The sequence below is a fragment of the Haemorhous mexicanus genome, chromosome 3 (genome assembly GCF_027477595.1).
Source record: "Haemorhous mexicanus isolate bHaeMex1 chromosome 3, bHaeMex1.pri, whole genome shotgun sequence".
NCBI lineage: Eukaryota > Metazoa > Chordata > Aves > Passeriformes > Fringillidae > Haemorhous > Haemorhous mexicanus.
The window spans coordinates 43,744,149-43,762,700 of NC_082343.1; the positions used below are offsets into that span (position 1 = coordinate 43,744,149).

The 18,552-nt window shown below is 43.3% G+C and overlaps 1 protein-coding gene across 1 annotated transcript in view; it reads left to right on the top strand.

Annotated features, from left to right (window-relative positions):
- The first annotated feature begins 300 nt into the window (after window positions 1-300).
- The window catches only part of PGBD5 (piggyBac transposable element derived 5), a 67,994-nt gene continuing 49,742 nt past the window's right edge, over window positions 301-18,552 (top strand). Inside the window, exon 1 of the mRNA XM_059841579.1 lies at window positions 301-978. Coding sequence (XP_059697562.1) covers window positions 306-978 — 673 coding nt within the window. The 5' untranslated portion in view covers window positions 301-305. The remainder of the gene's footprint in view (window positions 979-18,552) is intronic.

An 18,552-nucleotide genomic window follows, 5' to 3' on the forward strand; every position in this document is an offset into this window, starting at 1 on the left:
CCGCGGCGGCGAACAGCTCCGGCCAGGATCGGGGGCCAGGATCGGGGGCCGGGATGGGGGCTGAGACCAAGGGCCAGGCCCGTGGCCAGGACGGGGAGCGGGAGCGGCGCTGGGCTTGGAGACCCCCTCACGGCGTCCGGGCGCAGCGACAGCCCCGCGGCAGCCGGCGCTGTGGTTTTAAATGGGCGGAGCGGAGGCGGGCGGGGGCCGGGCGGGGGGCGGCCCGCGCTGGCCCGCGGCGCCCATATAACCCCACCTCCCGAGCGCGGAGTGCCGCGGCAATTGGCTGGATGTGGTACTTGGAGATGTTGAGCTGGCTCCTTCCCCCCATGTCCCTGCACACACACAGGGGCGGGTGGTGCGGGCGGGAGCGGGAGGCAGGGCTCAGCCCCGGTGGCGGCGGCGGTGAGGCTTCCCCTACGCGCTGCCTGCCCGCCGCCGTGCCCGAGCCGCTCCTGCTGCTGGGCTGCTGCCTGCGGCCGCAGGACCCGGCCGAGCCGGGCCGAGGGGAGCGCGGGCGGCTGCTGGCGGCGGCCGAGATGATGGCGGAGGGCGGCGGCGGGCCGGCGCGCAGGAAGGCGCTATCGCTGCTGGAGGCGGCCCGATCCCGCTACGAGAGCCTTCAGATCTCCGACGACGTCTTCGGGGAGTCGGGCCAGGACAGCAGCGGGAACCCCTTCTACAGCACCTCGGCCGACTCCCGCTCCGCCGCCTCTTCCCAGGACGAGGACGACGACGAGGAAGACCAGGGGCGCCTGGTGGTGTCGAGCCCGCGGAGCAGGGCGGCCCGGCGCCGCACTCCCCGGGCGGCGGTCACCCCGGCGGAGCGGCGGCGGCAGCGGCAGGTCTGCGGCGGCAGCGCCGTCCCGGGCGGCCCCGGCCCTATGGAGGAGGAGGAGGAGGAGGAGGAAGCGGAGAGGGGGGGATGGACCCGGTCGCTGCGAGACGTCCCACCCCCTCATTTCAAGGATGGCAGCGGTACGAGGAGAGCGAGCTGCCGGGGCCGGGGGCGGCGGGCCCGGGCGGCCGTGGGGATGCCGGCAGGGGGGTGCGCGAAGCGGCGCAGCCACGGGAGAGAAACCCGTACACGGGCCCGGCTGCTGCTTGGGCTGCTGCCCGGCGCCAGGCCTCGCGGTGGGAGCATGGCAGGTCACTCCTGCCCGGCCCCTTCCCGGGAGCGGCCCCGCTGTCCGGCCGCTGGTGCCCAGGGCCGGGCGCGCCGGTGCTGGAGAGCCCAGCCGAGGCGGTGAGCGGGAGGGCGAGGAGAGGCCGCGTGTGCTTAGTCACAGGCATCCCCTCCCCGGCGGGGCTGTGGCGGTGCACCGAGCGCCGGCAGCGCAGGGCGCCCCGCGGAATGACACCCCAGCAGGGTGGGTGTCCAGGCCCCCGCTGTGGCTCCGCTCCGGTGTGCGGCGGGCTCCTCGTCCGCACTCACACTCAGGTGGAGAAAGCCGCTGGTCACCTGCCCTGCGCTGTGCATTAGGGTTCTGGGATTGGGACTGGGATTCCCCCTGGCTGCAAGGTTTTCTATGCAGCCGTCGTTAAACTTAACCCCCCTTGCATGGCTGTTGGCCAGAGGGAATATCAAGAGAGTGGTGAAATGACACAGCGCGACCTACAGCAGCAGTGCACAGCGCGGCGATCTCCGTGGAGTGGCTTGTGTGGCAAGTTACACGGCTGGCTTGCCGAGGGTGCCATTATAACATATAATAGATCTGCAGGCCTCGACAGCCAAGCTGACCGTGTAGCAGAGCAGCAAGGCATTGCAAGAACAGGTTAATGGTTATGAAAAGCTAGGATGTGAACTTCAACATGTGCATCTCAGAATATGATAGGATGATTGCTGTCAATTGAGTTGACAGTTTGCCTGTCTGAAGGTTGCTTCTCTCTTCTTTTTTTCAGTAGTGTTTAATTCCTTCATTTGGCTGTTTAAAGTAAATGCCAAAGAGTGTTGCTGCACTCAGTGTAGTGTGCTGAAATTTGTGCAGTGGGGTAGGCAGGAATCTATCTGAGGAAGCAGCTTTGGATGGTTTGGAAGGAAGGTGGAGCTAGCGCTGGAGCCCAGAGAAAGTTCAGTTGTGCTTCTGACAGATGCGCAAATAGGAGCTATGTTTGTCTCTATAAATAGCTGAACCTTGTAAAATGCTTAAAAATCACTGTTATGTGCCTCTGTAAAAAAACTTCTGAGTTCTAGTGAAGGTTCTTATTCATAAGCATACCTAGGATGACATTCTGGACTATAAGCTTAATGATGTGATGATATTTCAGCATTGATTATAATTTAGTTTATCTGCCTTTGATGGCTTATAATTTCATATCATTGCTTTATAGTAATATCCTTTTTAACACAGGCAGAACTGGGATTAGTGCTTTAATACTGGTTTGGAAAGGAATTGGATGATCTGTTAATTCAGGAATTCTTATTTCCTTTGAACTAAAGGAGTCAGATTTATGGTTGACAGGAACAATGCAGATGTCCCTTGAGGAAGGTGTATAGATATTGCTGTGAATATTTCCTCCCACTAATAGATGCAGGAGAGGTTTCTTCTGCCCTTTAGTTGTGTTGATGGTGATGATGATGATGATAGATGCTGTGTGCTCTTCATAGAATGGTGATTTGGTTTGGCAGAAGTTCAGGTAGTGTCATGATTTGATATGTGGGAAACATGTACCATCTGTGATATTTTTATTTTTAACTACTCAAATTCCAACCTGTGGAAACTACTGCATTGTATATAACTGGGCTCGTATAAATCTAGTTTGTACATTGACTGGCTTTAGGCCTTGCAGATATCATAATCAGAGCCATGCTGAATGTACTTGTGCTGACACCCTTGTTGCTTCATTGGACACTGTTCTGACACAAAAGTTTGTATCTATACTTGTTGAGGAAAAGGTCCCTACTGAGGTGCCTTGCAGTGACAGCATGTCTTTCAGCCCCTTATGGAATACAGGCAAGAAATACAGGGTTATATAGAGCAACAAGAAAACTGTATTCTCATTTCAAATGTGTTGGATGTAAGATCCTTTCTTTCTAGGTTCTGAGATTAAAAGGCATAAGTTTACATGAGACCAAGATAAAAATTACCTTTGGTTAGCACCAAAACTTTAGAGCATGGCCTTTTGGTCAAAATCTCAAGGTTTGCTTTAGGGCAAGTACTTGACATCATCTGATGCCAGGAGACAAATGTCTCATGAGACTTCAGCCTCATTGATGCTGGAGATAAATTCTCGAATCAGAGTAGGGTCAAACCTAGTGTCAAACTCTGGTTTGGGAGACTGCCCCTTCATGAAAGGGAGTGTGTGGAGGAGGAAAAAGTTTGAGTTAGTTATTGAGTGAGCTAAAGCTCCCAAGAGAAAAAATAGAGCCACTTATAAAGCTTGTGGCCTTTTAACTACAAGTAGAAAATACTATCACTTCCCTTTTTTCTTTTCAATAGATTGCTTACTACTTTGCCTTCCCAGCCTCAATGTTAAACTTATATCTTTAAAAAGCATTGTATCCATCCCTAGAATTAATCTTGAGCACAGACAGGCTAACTGATACTTCATCCCAAAAATACACTTGAGACCCAGTTATGCTGGAAGCTGCTGGCAGTATGTTAGATGGTTGAGTGTGTCCTCAGTCTGCAGTCAGTCACTGCATGTATGTGTGGTGGTGCTGCCTCGCTTGAGTGCAGGTTCTGACAAACTGGGAAAGGTTTGGCTTAACTTCTATGCCCAGAGAGAAATGACTGGCATAGCTATGCAACACAGTGCTGTTTGTGTCCCAGACTTTTTGTTTTCTGCCTCTTTTTTGGGGATCTCCACTTCCTGTTGTCTCTTTTCCATTTAATAAAAGTACTAGGTGCTTAGATTCCCTGGGGGAAAACAAAACCATCACAATGTTAATAGCTTTAGGTGACTTCCTTTGTCGAAATCCAAAATAGCTGTTAACTTTAACATAGAGGTTAGAACAGATGGCTTGCTGCCACTTTGTGTTGTTTCCTGTTAAACTATTTTGCAAATCACTCTTTTAGTGGGTGAGAAAATTCTCAACCATATGATTTGATACTCTGATTTTTAAACTGGTAACTTGTAGCACTGTATAATTCTAATGAAATCAGGTTGAGGAAACAAGTGTCTGTCACAAACATCAAGGCAGTAATATAAGTTCTGAGGTACTGGGATGTAGTTAATGGATATGAGGTCTTGGGGTAGTTGCTGAAATGCTTTTCCTTCACAAAGAGCACCTGGCTACAGCAGGTCCATGGGTAGGTCAACATGTATGTTTAAAAAGATGTCATCCATGATCAAATGCTTTATCCAAGCTGTTTTGACCTAATTGTAGAGTGCAGAAAGAATAAGAGAACGAATTGCTGCTGGGATAGGGAAAGCATAATTGATAAGGGGAGAGAGAGAGAGCAAGCAACTACTATTATATGCCAGTAACTCAAGATAAGCACTTAATTTCTGGTCACTCCTGCCTCAGACTTAATTGGCATGCTCTTCCTTTCTTTAGGAGTGGGGTGGCGCTGAGTGGTGCTTTCCCTTGTTAGCTCAATAATCTTGCCAGGAACTGTTGTATAATACACAGAGGCACTGTTGCTTCTGCTCGTGTTTTTTTGGGGTCTTTGGACGTATGAATATCCTGGTATTGCTGCAGCTGGATGTTCCTGATTTGGGGTAGCTGGTGTTTTCTTCCTAGGATCCAATGTGTCCTATATCCATGTAGTTCAGCAACCAGAAAATATGACCTCAGATGTAAGAGCACTTCTTACTGTTAGGATGCTATGTTAGAGTTATGATGTAGAGTGGCAGCAATAGCAGGGGAGTCTAAGCAAAAGTTATTGCTTCTATCTTTGAGGACTTCAACATTTAATGTTACAGTTTCCTTTATCTTCTATGCCTTCCAAACCCTCTTCTTAAGCCTAGACTTAAAGACAAAATATTAAGAATGTTCCGTGCTGAAAGAGCATAGCAGATCCTCTTTGAATTGCATTTAGACAGTGAAAATAGCTTTTATGAATTTCCAGAGTGTTTCTCTGAAGCAGCGTGCCATAAGTTGCCATCTTTGAAGAACATGCTGCTGTATAACAGAATGCTCTCAGGAAGGAGCTGCTAAGACCATGTTCAACAGTCTTGTCACCCTGAAGAAGTTTAAGCAAATATTTAAAGTAGTTTCTAGTATTTTCTGTTCCCAAGAGTATGGACAGTCAGATGGGAAGGCAGCATTCCAGCAGCAAGGAGCCTGGAGGAAGAGCTCTTGAGTCAGGCTGGGCCATAAAAGAGGACTGTATACATGGTACCACCTAACAGTGCAGGAGCTCTTGGTTCAAATCCTGAATAGAATCTGAAGGCTTTCATCTTACTAGACTGATGTCGATATTTGAAAGTTCTAGAGAAAGAAAAGTATGAATGCTACTTAGTCACTTATGTCAGATTCTGATTCAGAAATATCTGGCCCAAATTTTCTGACTCTAAGTGGATAAAGTGGTGTTGATATGCTTTGTTCTTATTTATGCCATCAGAGAACTTAGCTGCTTTTGACTTGCGTAACCACGGAAAATGTTGGGAAAGAATGCATATTTATATAATCGGCTCTTGCATTCCATGTAGAAGTTACTTATAATGACAGTATCACAACACTTTCAGGAAGATATGATAAATACATCTCAAAGATGTACATTACTACTTTGCAAAGCCTTTACAGGAGGACTTAAAATCTTGAAGTTGTGCTAAATAAGTGAATTGTGCAAAGGCTTAATATATCATGCATCTTACAAAATCTAGATGTGCTTTTTTCAGGAGGTTTTAATGGCTTTAGAGCACATTTTCCTGCTTCCATTGTCACTGAAGAGAGCAAAGTACATATGATAGCCTTATTGATTAAAAAATTTAGTGCAGCTTAGCTGTCTTGCCATGTTCACTTGTCTCTTTTGCTCATACCTCTGCCTTAAACATACATCTGGGGAATAACCTGGTATTTAGATAGACTTTACAGGAGAAAAGAACCACTTTTTTTTTCCTCTGTTTTTATAAAGAGAGTCTGTTTTAGTCAGTACTTGAGACAGGAAAACCTGTAAGCACTGCAGATTAAGGTCTTTTCCATAGACACTTGCCTAGCCTTTTACAGAGAAAAAGCGTATTTGCTCCTAGATCTGTTACTGCATAAAATGAGTGTTTTCTCCTTGTAGGTACTGATGGGGTCATTTAAAATAGATCAGTTCTGACAGCTACTAGTGTCCTTTAGTCCACATCTCAGAAACAGGACAGCAAACAGTTTCCATGTCTGTCTGTATACCTTTAAGTCAGCCTAGAGAGGAAATCAGCCTCTCTGCTCAGTCCAATGAGGATGCTAATGGTGGAGTTGACTTGCAAGCTCTGCATTGGCTGCTAAGTCACAGGAAGTTGTCCTGGATGCCCTAGATTTAAAAGAAACTGGAAATGTCTCTTACATGTTAGTGTTCATATGAGTTTTGCTTCCCTCCTGTGCTGAAGCTTCAAAAATTTTGGAGTAGATGGATTTAGCAGTTTGGAAATACCTTGTATTTCTAAGAGGGAAGGTAATCATGGATACAGTCACACATCCTGACTAGAGATAATCACTGAAATACCTCATTCTTTCAAGTACTGCCAAAAATCAGGCATGTTATTAGAAAACAGAACAGATGGACTCAAAAGGAATGCATGGCTAAGACAAATGCATGAGGATACTATCATTTGACATCTCAGTTCCTTGTAGCAAGACATTATTTCTAGGAGCTTATCCAAGCTCCCTCTTCACATTCTTTGAGGAATAGGATGTTAACCAGTCACTGTCTCTGTGTGAAAATGAATGAACTCATACCTGAGAAGGTAATTTAAAAATTAAGGCAGAGTTCCTTGATTGACAGACTGCAGACTTAGAGAGCTCCACAGCTGATTTTGTGTCTGTATAAATTACTCTTGGACTATGTCCTTATTTTCTGTGAAAACAACTGGTATTCATGTAACATGATAGAAAACATGCTTTTGATTCTGCTTTCTTGAATAACATGAGGGATTCACATGATCTGTATTGACAAACCATATGTGGTGTTAAGGACAAAGAACAAAACCAAGCAACTTCTATTCAGCAAGCAATACAAAGCTGTAACTATGCACCCGAAAACTGGCCAAGTTGAAGTGTAGTCAATGAGGCACACTGTAAGGATGCCAAAATCCTGTTGGACAGGGATACACAGAGGAAGAATACTATGTATGTGTCTGTATGGATGGGGGCAATTAACTGTGTGTTGGACAGGAAGATTATTGGACTGACATAAAAGAAACTGCAAGCCCACCAGAGGGCACAAATGAAGGTGTTATTTCTAGTGAAGAAAAAGATTTAAAGCAACTGCTGTTATAACTGTGATTCATTTCTGATTACATATGGCAGGGAGGTGGGTGTGTGTGAAAAATGAAATTCAAGCAAAAAATGAGAATATTTTTCTTTTTTTTAAAATTGCTTACAAAATTCACTGTTGTGGAAAGTCTGCCTATCCAGTGCGTGTAGTCATCTCTGCATTTTTTTGGAAATGTAGATTAAAGGTGATTAATTTCTGAGTAGGGGGCACCTGTAGGTGTGCAGTGCTGGGGTCAGCATGTAGCTTTGGGTGTGTGACTCTTCCCATTATGTCATGGTGCTGTCAGCTGCTGGATGCACCCTATTGACAGAGGGCTTGGACTGTGGTAATCTTTTCAGTTCATGCCCAGGAAAACTGCTTGGAAGAGGCTACATGTATTGAAACTTACACATTCAGATTCACGGAATCATTAAGGTTGGAAAAGACCTTTAAGATCAAGTCCAACTGTCAATTCAGCACCACCACAATGTTCACAACTAAATCACATTCTCCAGTGCCATATTCATAGGGGTTTTGAACACTTACAGGATGGCAACTCCCTCCCCAGAGGTCAGGGTGGTGGTTCATAAACCTTGTGCTGCAGCAGCCAACTGAAAATGAACCACCTTTGGTTTGGGGTAAGGGATTCCCAGGATGATCTTGAAAAATGTGGGATGCTCTTACATCTGTCTTGCTGGATATGTTGTGTTATGGATATAAATATATATGTGGATATTATTATATAATATTATATATGTATTAAATACATATGTGGATAAATTATTATTTAGCCTTTCAAAGGGCTTATAACCTTCTGGACTGTATTTTTGAAAAGGATCACTAGATGAGAAGATCTCCTTAAACTGAAATATTTATCATTTTTTGGCCCTTGTAGTTATTCCTTACTCATAAACTTGTCCTTTTATGTAGTTAGTGGTTGTTTTGAGATGAAGAAAAATACAATGTTTGAAGGTTTATACTTGGAAATATGCATTAATTTCCCTCTTGTCACTGACTCTGAGATTAAAAGAAATTAAGCTCTAAGATTTGGACTGCATTTGAGTGATCTGTAGCTATTTTCATGGTGCTAACATTGCTGCAAGTAGTTTCATTTTTTTTCTTTTAAGGAAATGTCTTCAAGTGTATCAGAAACCTTCCCCCTTGGGAAAAAGAGCAATGGATTTTAGGGTAGATGACATCTTGGTCTTTCCACTTGATGAGGTTGTAGTTGATGAATAAAGAATGACCTGTCAAAAAAGGCCTTTCTTCATCTGCTTCTGTACTACAGGGTAATGACTCACAGTTAAACTGATGTCAGAGATGGTCTAAGAGATTGTCCAACCTCTACAGCAGCCCCCTGCCACCGTGCCCCTGGAGTCTGTCACAGCCAGGGCTGTCCTGCCACCCAGCCAGGACAGTTGCAGCCAAGGGCACTGAGGCAGCCCCAGGCAGTGGGGTGAGGCTGGCTCAGGATGTGGGCCCATGGCAGGGCAGGCCTGTGCCCAGCTGGGGTGGGGGCTGATGGTTCTGGGAAGCTGTCATGGAGCACTGGGCCAGGAGGGCCAGGCAAGGCCAGTCAGGCATGGTGGTGACACTGGGGCACTGGCAGCAGCTCCTTGAAACAAGCTCCTTAGCAAAAGCCACGACTTTCTGTAATGGCTCTTCCACAAAAAAAGCATTCAGAAAGAAATTTGTCAGTGCTCAGTTGAACTGTTCTTCCAGCCCTCCCCAGTGGCTGTGGATTCTCTGTACCATGTCCCTGCAGACTGTTGGTAGCCAGCCATGGAGAGCCTGGCTGCTGCCACAGTGGAGTGGCACTGGGAGTCACAGAGTGACTGGGAGATAATGCTGTCTTGTCATTACCTTTGTTTCATGGGTGCCCTGCAAGTTCTTTGGGTTCGGATTACCTTCAATGTTTTTGTCTTGTGTGTGAAACAAATCTGTGGGGGTTTTGGTGCGTGGAGCAGTTGTGGAAAGCCAGGAATCAGCTGATCCTTGTGGAGGCCCCCCATGGTCACTGTGTTCCATGACACTTTACTGCTTTGTTTTCTGCAATGAACTGGAGGCAAAATAATGGGGTGGGAACCATCTCTGCAGTACTGGCTCTGAGTTTCATACTGTGCTTTGCATTACACTAGATCTGTTGCAACAAATCCTATAGAGATTATAATATATAGTGGGGCGAAGCAGGCAGATGAAGAAATATCTGATTGGATAAATACCATCCAATCCCCATCAGGTATTTTCACTAAAGTTTTTTTTACTGAAAGTGCCTGTTCTATTTGAATTGGATAGGTGTGGCCTAGCATTTCCAAAAATGTGTGGCATAAAGATGTGTCAAAAGCTTAAATATTCTGATCGGGCATTTTTACTTTTATTTTTATTTAATTTTACTTAATTTTATTTTTTATTTTAATAAATATGAACCTGAAAGTGCATTCCTGAATGGAACTGGACTTCTTGAGTTTGTTTATTAAACCTTTAGATAACATGAAGCTGGGAGTGATTGCATGTACACTGAAGAGCAAGCTGAGAATTTCCAAGGTTGTTGATAGCCTGAAATAGTCTTGTGCAGGAAACACAATGGCATGGTGCAAGAGGGGAATGCTTAGTGTGAAGGCAGCGCTAACAGCAGAAGTGGAAAATGGAGGGGAAGAACTGTCTAGGTGGAAAAGGAACTGGTGGTTGAAGCTGAACACCAGAGAAATGTGACTCAGCGTCCTGCTGTTGTGAAAAGGCAGACATACAAATGGAGTGTACAAGACTTGAAATGAGACTGTTTTGCCACTTAAGAGAGAGTCTGGGTTGCCAAGCCAGGTGAGAAGCATGTAGTTAAATATGAAGAGAAAGGACAGAAGCAGAAAATCTACTAACTTGGCCACCTTTTAGTATTCTGGTTTTAAGCCAAAGGGCCATATGGGTAAGTAAAAGAGCTATTATAGGAAAAGGAATTATCTGCCTTACCTGCTCTGAAAACTAAATATGAGGAATAATGGGTATAAATTGATGGATAATTGAATCAGACATGATAGAAACTCTCAGACAGTGCAGTGGTGCAGAAGACAAACGCATCACTGAAAACCTAAGAGCAAGTGTCATTAACCTGTTATATCTTTTGTAACAGACTGACACCCAGTATGTGTGCTGAATGGGGATAGAGGCCTTGGACTGAAGGACTTCCTAAGGTCCCTTCCAGCACTCTTTTCCTTTGTTTTAGATTGGCTAAGATAAACTAGCAAGCTGCTTAGTGGCAAGTTAAATGCTGGAGTGTTATGTGAAGGACTTGCTACTTGCATCTTCCATGTCAACTTTTGGAGGGGGGGAAAGGTTGTGCAGCTTGTGGGAAAGAGCTGTGTGCTTGCAGAAGACTGCCTGGTCTGTTAAGGCCAAACTCCCTCCTTCCCTTTGTCCCAGAAAGTGGCCCAGGCAGACTTGATGGTTACTTAGGGTGTTGTTTGCACACTCACTTCTTTGGTAATGAGTTGTGTGTCCATGAATCTCGTATCTCTACTCAAATTACTTACTCTGAGACTCCTTTATGTTCAAAGCACTAATTTACTTATGTTAGGGATGTCTGATGTGACACTACCCAAAAAAATTGTGATATTAGCAATGCTACACTTTGGAGGCAATGCATCATCCAGTGATACCTGGGTTTGTACTTATCTCTGTTCATGACACTTCTTGAAGTATAAAGAGCTTCCTTGCAACTGAATCCCAGCACAACCTTCTGTAGACCATAAGGATAGATACATGGAGGAAGACAAGTGCAGGTCTGGAAGAGGCTCAGCTAGGTTATGGTGCAGACACCTGCAATAACTGATGTTATGTAACAGGTGTCCTGGCAAGAAAGAACAGCACAATGTCTACTGCCTGTTTCTTCAGTTCATGGGCTGGGCATCAGAAGGTTGTTCCTTCACTTCTTTCTAAGCATTGCAAAATTGTTTCATCTTCAAAGACTAGTTTTTGGCACTTACATCTTCTTTTTTCCTGATACCTCAAGCATATTTAAAGAGATTTGCTATTTAGCTTTCTTGTGGGTTTTTTTTTTTTCCTCTAGCTATTTCTTTTTCTCTTTTTTCTTCTTTATTTTTTTCCCAAGGCTAAAAATAAGAAAGTATCATATTTCTTCACAACATTTCCTTACAAGAATACACTTGTACTTCTAGTAGTAGTTCTCTGCCTTTTCCAGTGTAGGATCGACTCTTTGTTGACAAATTGCACAGGTGTCCAAGTAAGGTCTTACAGTTCCTTGTTCAAAGGTACTTGTCACTATCTCCACTAAAGATAACCAATAACCTGCTTTATGCTATCCATAGTCAGTTGTGTATAATTTTTCTGCAGAATAAGAGATTGTGTCTGATTTCAGCAGATAATTAGAGAAAAAACTTTCAGTATGGGTTTTTAAGATTTATTTTGGCCAATAAATGCAGGTACTATCCAGTAGGATGATCAGCCCAGTATTTTCTGATAGTGTTTTGAGCATAAAATTGGTTCTAATTCCATGTCCTGGTAAAAAAAATGAAATAATGCCTTTCTGTACAAGCCATGGCTGTTTCTGGTTAAGGAGGGGTGTGAGTACCAAAACCTGTAATCCCACTAGACTTGGGTAAATTCAAAATACATTGAAATATGTTGAGTGCAAATAGTAGTGCAGGCACCCCACTGCTTTCTGGGGATAGATGGGTGTAAGATAGTTAGCTATGGATATTTTTGAGTTGGTACTGTCAAAATGGGTACTGAATATGAAATGGTTCTAGAAATATGAAATGGACTTGACACTGTTAATGTGATGCTGTTGTTGAGATTATAGTAGTTTTTAGCTCTCTCTCTTTTTTTTTTTTTTTGGCTGCTGACTATCTCTCTCTGAATCAATGAAAAGAAACTAAGTGAGCATTAGTTTTTTTCTAAAAGCAGCCACTTGTATCATATGATGAAGCAGAAACGTTTGATAGCATTTTATGGATATATATTGCAGGAGAGTGAGCAAGATGTTAAAATAAAAACCATGCATTTTCTTCAGGTCTTTTGCTGAAAGGTTGACTCAGAAGGGGTCTGAGTACTGACCTGGAGCAGCTTGACATTGAGCAGTGCACTGCCAATTGCTCTAATGTCAGCTTTCTTCCCAAGATAAAAGGGTGATGGGATTCTTTTTTTGTAAGCTGAAATGAGCAGCTAAAGAGAGAATCCTTCAGCACAATACTTTAATCAGAAAAGGAACAAGAAATAAGTGTAACAAAAACTGCTCAAAACTTTACTTTTAAGCTTTCAGTTTCTACTGAATCCTTTTAATCTGTACTATAACCTCTTTCTAACCTGCCCTTCTGTGCTGCAGCATTTAGTTTCTCTAATTGTATTTTGCTTTCTAAAATCTTCTCCTGTCATAAAAATGAACCTTTCTCTTATATCTTAACATAGATTCTACTAATACTTCCAATTTTAACATCTTGTTCTTAGTCATTATGAAACTTCATTTTTTTAATTCTCTGGGCTCTGCAGGATACCATGTCTCCACTGTTCTTGTTAAAATTGCAGGTAGTCAGGGGCAGGAGTTCATCAGATTTTGCTTCTTGGTAAGCCAGGATTTGTACAATTTTGCTCTGCCCCATGACCATTCTTGTGGGACAAGAAGGCAAAGGTCTTCCAGATACTGAGTTCTTACCTAACTTATGGGAAGATAGCTGATGGGGTGACAGCCTTTTGAATTGCCGTTGCTGAAAGATGGCTCACTTGAGTTAGCACATTTGTAGTGAGAGGAGCCTGTAGGCTCCAACAGCATCACCTGTGATGAAAAAGCAGTTGATGTTGAGATGTGAGGTCAAGTGAAACCATACTCTGCCTGTTCTTGCCTCATAGAGTCACATGAATATAATAGCTGGTACTTCTAACATAACAAAATTATGGCCAGGTGCTCTTGACACATTGCTCACCCAGCTTGCTACAGCTGATGCTCCAGATCTGCTTTTGTGGGACGTACAGTATGTGAACTGTCACACCCACCACAGCATCTAACAGCATTAAAAAGCTAGCAGGGATCTGAGTTCAGATATGATAGTTCATATGGGTTTGGTGATCCCACGATTATTCAGTTCAGATCTGATAGTTCATATGGGTTTGGTTATCCCATGATTATTCAGTCTTCTTTTCGGATGAAGGTTGCACTTCAGGAGTGTCAGCTGCCCTCGCATGGAGTTTTGAGTCAGCATTTTATTGTGTCTGAGTTGTGAATGCATCTGTGCTCTTGCTACCGAATAGAAGAGACCAGTGCAGTTTTAGAGGGTAATGCCCCGAGTAATGGGCCCAATTCTTTATAGCAAGCATTTAAGAAATATTCTCCCTTCTCGATCACCTGTGTTGGCAGGAGTGGAGATTGTGTTTCCTGTGTCTGGTTCTTCACTCACTTTGTGACTCGTACCCTGTAGTCCTTATTCGCCAGACCTTGGTTCTAGAGGCAGGAGGATGTGACCACAATCAAGTGATATTTTCTATAAAGAAAGCAAAATGTTACAATTTTGTAAGCAGTTTTGGGGTAGCTGTTGCTTTTTTTTCCTTCATTGAGGCTGTCTGAACTCAATGTTCTACATACTGGTGGATCTTGAATGCTTCCGAAAGAAAGGAGACACAAAGATCTATTTTAAGTTTTTCTTTCTCTGACTACTGCTGTAGAGAGCCATTGTTAGCTACCTTGTTTGTAATTTAGAACAGGGAGGAGAAAGTAGACAAGTTTTTTAACTCATGTAGGAAAAAGAGCTTTTCCTAGACTGAGTTAAGTACCTCTTTTGCTGTGTCTTCAGGGACTCTGCACTATACTTGCCAATATTCATTCTTTTGCAGTTATTTCTGTGTTTTATTATGGACTGCATCACTTGACATTGTAATACTTATACCATTAAGTCATTTGTTTGGAGCAATCCTAGTCTAGAAGAAGTATGCTTAATCTCACTTCAAAAACATGCACTTCAGGGTACTGTTGCACTGATGCCTAAGATAACTTGATCACCATAGTTTAAAGTTAAGTATCTGCCTCAAATAGTTTTTGCTGGGCTGGAATGAAAAGACCCTAGAAGAGGTTACTGTTGTCAAACTATAGCTTCAAAAATTTCTTAGAAGACATCCCTTTTGATGTTTATTGAAAGTGCAATCTGCTTGTTTCGTATCGTCACAACAGCGGAAAGTTTGGTACCAGAGCTGCGTGGTAGTAATTAACATTAAATCCCTTGATCAAAAGGAAAAATCCATGCTTCCTGAAGAACATGAGTTCCAATTTGCTTGCTAAGGTTTGCAAAGAGTGAGCAAAATCTGTGGTGGTCATAAGGCCCAGGAGGGAGGACAAAGTGGCTGCAGGATAGACTACAAAGGATTTTCATAGTAAAAGATATTCACCTTTTTTCCTGCCCTGACACATATTGTAGCCTCAATCTTGCTTTTAGGATTAATAATTTGTGTGGCTGACTGCAAAATGAGTGTCTGCTCTGGAAACCTATTTCTGCTAGAGAAAAACACAAGACTTACACCTCCTTTTGATTTGCAAGTGACACAAATTGAAATTCAAAGGGAGTGTCAAGGGATGTAAATATAGTGCATTATTCAGAGATGCATTTAAATATGTGAATAGGTGGTACTACCTTAGTGATATGTGACATACAACCTGAATGATACATATTTCTTTAGTGACATGAGAAGTGTTATAGCAATGCAGAAGGCCTCTGACTGATACCACCTGTTCTTACAAGAAGACAGTTTTCTTAAAGGACAAAGGAAAATTACTCCTTTTTATATTGATATAGAACCTACAAGTAGATCAGCTGAAGCTTATAGAATTTGAGCACACCTTCAGCTCTCTGGTAAAAAGAGGGTGAACTGTATCTGCTAGGCTGCTTTAGTCCTGAGTGCAGTTACTGGAGAGCCTTAGGACAGTGTTCCCCAATCATTTTTGATCATTCACCCCTATTAGTGGAAGTTTTTTCAACAGGTACCCCGAATCTATGTTTATTAATTTATTTGTAGATTATATACCTGCACTACTGTACTAATACACTATGTACATTATGAAGCATACACAAAACCAGAATTTAAACCAGGATGAGATAAGGATGAAATTAACACTATTTAATTTTTTTTTCTTTTTTATTTGTTAACAACAGAGAAAAATGTTTTCTTCCTGCTATAGATTGTCCCAGTAGATTGTCTTGTGCAACACCCTATGTTGGAAAGAACTGTGCTAAGGCCTATGTTGATAAAAGTTCATGTATGACCACCAAGCAGATGGTGCCTGGATCTTGGCAAGGAGGACTGTGGTCATTTGTGTCCAGCTTTGCCAAGCTGTTTCAGTTCAGGCCCAGAAAGAGAATTTCTATGAAGTGGTTTGAATCCTCCTGCCAGGGATGCTACCAGGTCCAGATGTAGATGTGATGAAAAGCCATATGTTCACCTGCTTTCGCTGTCTCCGCTCTCCTCCCAAATAAATAACATTCTAGCTTGCTTAGTAGGCTTGAGGTTTTCTCATACAAGGCTATAAAAACTCCAGGCCCAGTTTTGCTAATAATAATCTGAAGGCTTTTTTTATCCCCCCACTAAAAACATCAGTGGGAGTTATAGAATCTGGACCTTAAAGGGAGGCATGTAAAAATTCTTGATGTGAAAGGTAAAATGCTACCTATTCAGGGCCATTCACAGTGAGCAGGAAAGGAGCTGTATCAAAGGTGATGGAAGAAGCTAATGGAATTTCACAATAGATCTCTTAGTTAATTTTATGAGGCAGTCAACATAAAGAATTAATGGAAGGAAATGTTGTTTCAATGAGAGCTTTGTGAACATAGTAACAAATGGATGAGGAACTGGAAGGGCCCTGTAAAGGAGCAAATCTGTCTATAATATAAAACCAACTTTAGCAGTTAGGTTCAGAAAGCTTAGGAAGTGGGAGGCTCCCTTTTCTTTTAAAATGTGAACACACCATGAAGTTCTTTGAAAACCTCTGCTGTATGAAATCTTTCTTGCTGCTAGGTCCAAGATGAGAAATACAAGCTACTTTCTCCTTTTATAACCTAAACTATGTTCTTACATAAATTCTTATGAGATCTTTCAGCTTTTATTGGTTCATATGTTGGCAGCCCCCAAGAAGCCTGGACAAGTTGACCTCTAAGTGTAGCTGTGATCTGGTGTTCTGGATGGCTGCTACTAACCTGTCTGGTGACCTCCAGTCTTTGCCCTGCCTGATCTCAGAATACAGCACTTAAGCCTGTGTTTGAAGAGGTGGACTTTGGCTCCACAATGACCCAGCATCTTGCCTTAAAGGCTGTGGGGGAAAGTACACAATGCTTTTCTTTGCCAACCTAGTTCTGTGGCCTGGTTCCTGCTGCACCTGCGCCCGCCAGCCGCGCAGCGCAGCGTGGGCTGCGGTGGGAACTGCTGGGAGCCGAGCAGTTCCGCAGGCTGCCCGTGGTACCTGGGCAGAGGTACCACAGTGGGAGTGGTGCTGAGGGACTGCTGCTGCTGCTGAGAGTGAGCAGTGCTGTGCCACTGGGGATCCCGCTCTGACTCCATGCGCTGTTTAGCTCCGAGTTGTGTTTCTGGCTTGCTCTCTGTAGATGCAACTCCCTGAAAACCTTTCTGGAGGTACAGTGGCTTGTAAACACATTTGTGTCAACCTGAAGTTAACACAGGCAGTGCAAGTAATAACTCCCACCTTTTCCACAGGTGACTGCCTTTTTTTTTCCACTCTTAATTGTTCAAGAAGTGCACTGACTTATTAAAACTGGCAAGTTGTGGGTTTATAAGTGTTATTAGGAAGCCTATGCACCTGGAGTGCTGTGGAGTGTGTCATGTAGCCTGCATGTGGTAAGAGGATTAGGGATATTGATGTACATGGTATATAGAAGTCATTTATTGAACTTTCCAACTGCTTGCCTATTTTGAGTTGAGATGTTCAGACAGCCTGCAACACTGGTCACTTCTTAGGGAAGGCAGAACAAGGATGGGAAAAGATAGTCTAACAACAGGGGCATGAATAAAAGATCAAAAAGAAAACAAAAAGCACACTAAGTGATATTGTGCATACATAAAGAAGTCCTGACCCTAGCAAGGATTTCAAGTACATGACCTCCACTTTGCATCTTAAGTGTCCTAAGAAAATATTAAGATTTTCATTTGCCTCTAAGCCTAATGCAGAGAACATATGGATTGTCCCAAGATTTTTTGAGGGTGTTGGAGAGGAACATGGAGAATATAAAGCGAGGGAACTAAAACTTTAAAAGTAGGTTTGTAAGTGTAGATGCAGTATGGAGTGATGAGAGCTCCTTTGCCTCTTAATCTGGGGTGATGACAGCAGAGAAGACTTTTCTTACTGGGCAGTTGATGAAACTCACCTAAAAATGCAAGTGCACCCTTTCCTACAGGGAGCAGTAAAATCCAAGGGAGGCTTGTACAACCTAAAAGAAACAGGTTTGGAAAAGCCTGATTATTATCCCCATGCAGCCCCTGTCACCAGCCTCCTTGGCAGATTCCAGATTTTGAACTCTTCTAGCAGAGCTGCAGCATCGCCCTGCAGCATCACCCTCTCCCAAGTGGGTGCTGCAGTAGGTGCTCACATCTCTTTGTGAGAAGTAGCTTTGAATACTTTGGAGAGTACATGCTTACCCTAACAACGACTCCCTGTCTTCTCCAGGAAGAGCCTGTTGCTGCTGGGAAGCAATTGCAGAGACCAGTACTGTAGCTACCTTAGCTCATGTGAGATAGAGATGAATCATTAGGAGGTTCTGTACTGAAATTAATGTTTGTGCATTATAAGGTTGTGTCCAGTGCTGTACTGAACTGTCTGGATTTTTGGTTGCTGCATTCTTTTTTTTTTTCTTTTTTCTTAAATAAGTATTTTTTTTAAACAAAACAGAAAGCCATTTCTTTGTGAGACTTACTCAAAAACTGGAGGTTCATTTTTCAATGCATATGTGTGTGTGGTATGTAAAAGGTGGGAGTTGATGTGGAGGTTTTCAGTTATTAGTTAGGTCATTTATATTGACTTGTTGACTTTTATTTAAAAAGATAAATTAAATATTCTGATGATTTGCTTGGACAACATGTCAGGCTATTTTCCCACGTTCAAACACAAAAGCCCTACCTTTCAAGGCAGGGTCCTCACATCAGATATTGCTGATGCTTAAGGTGGATTTTTACTTGAAATTTCTGGAAAGGAGCAGGTTGCATGGGAGTA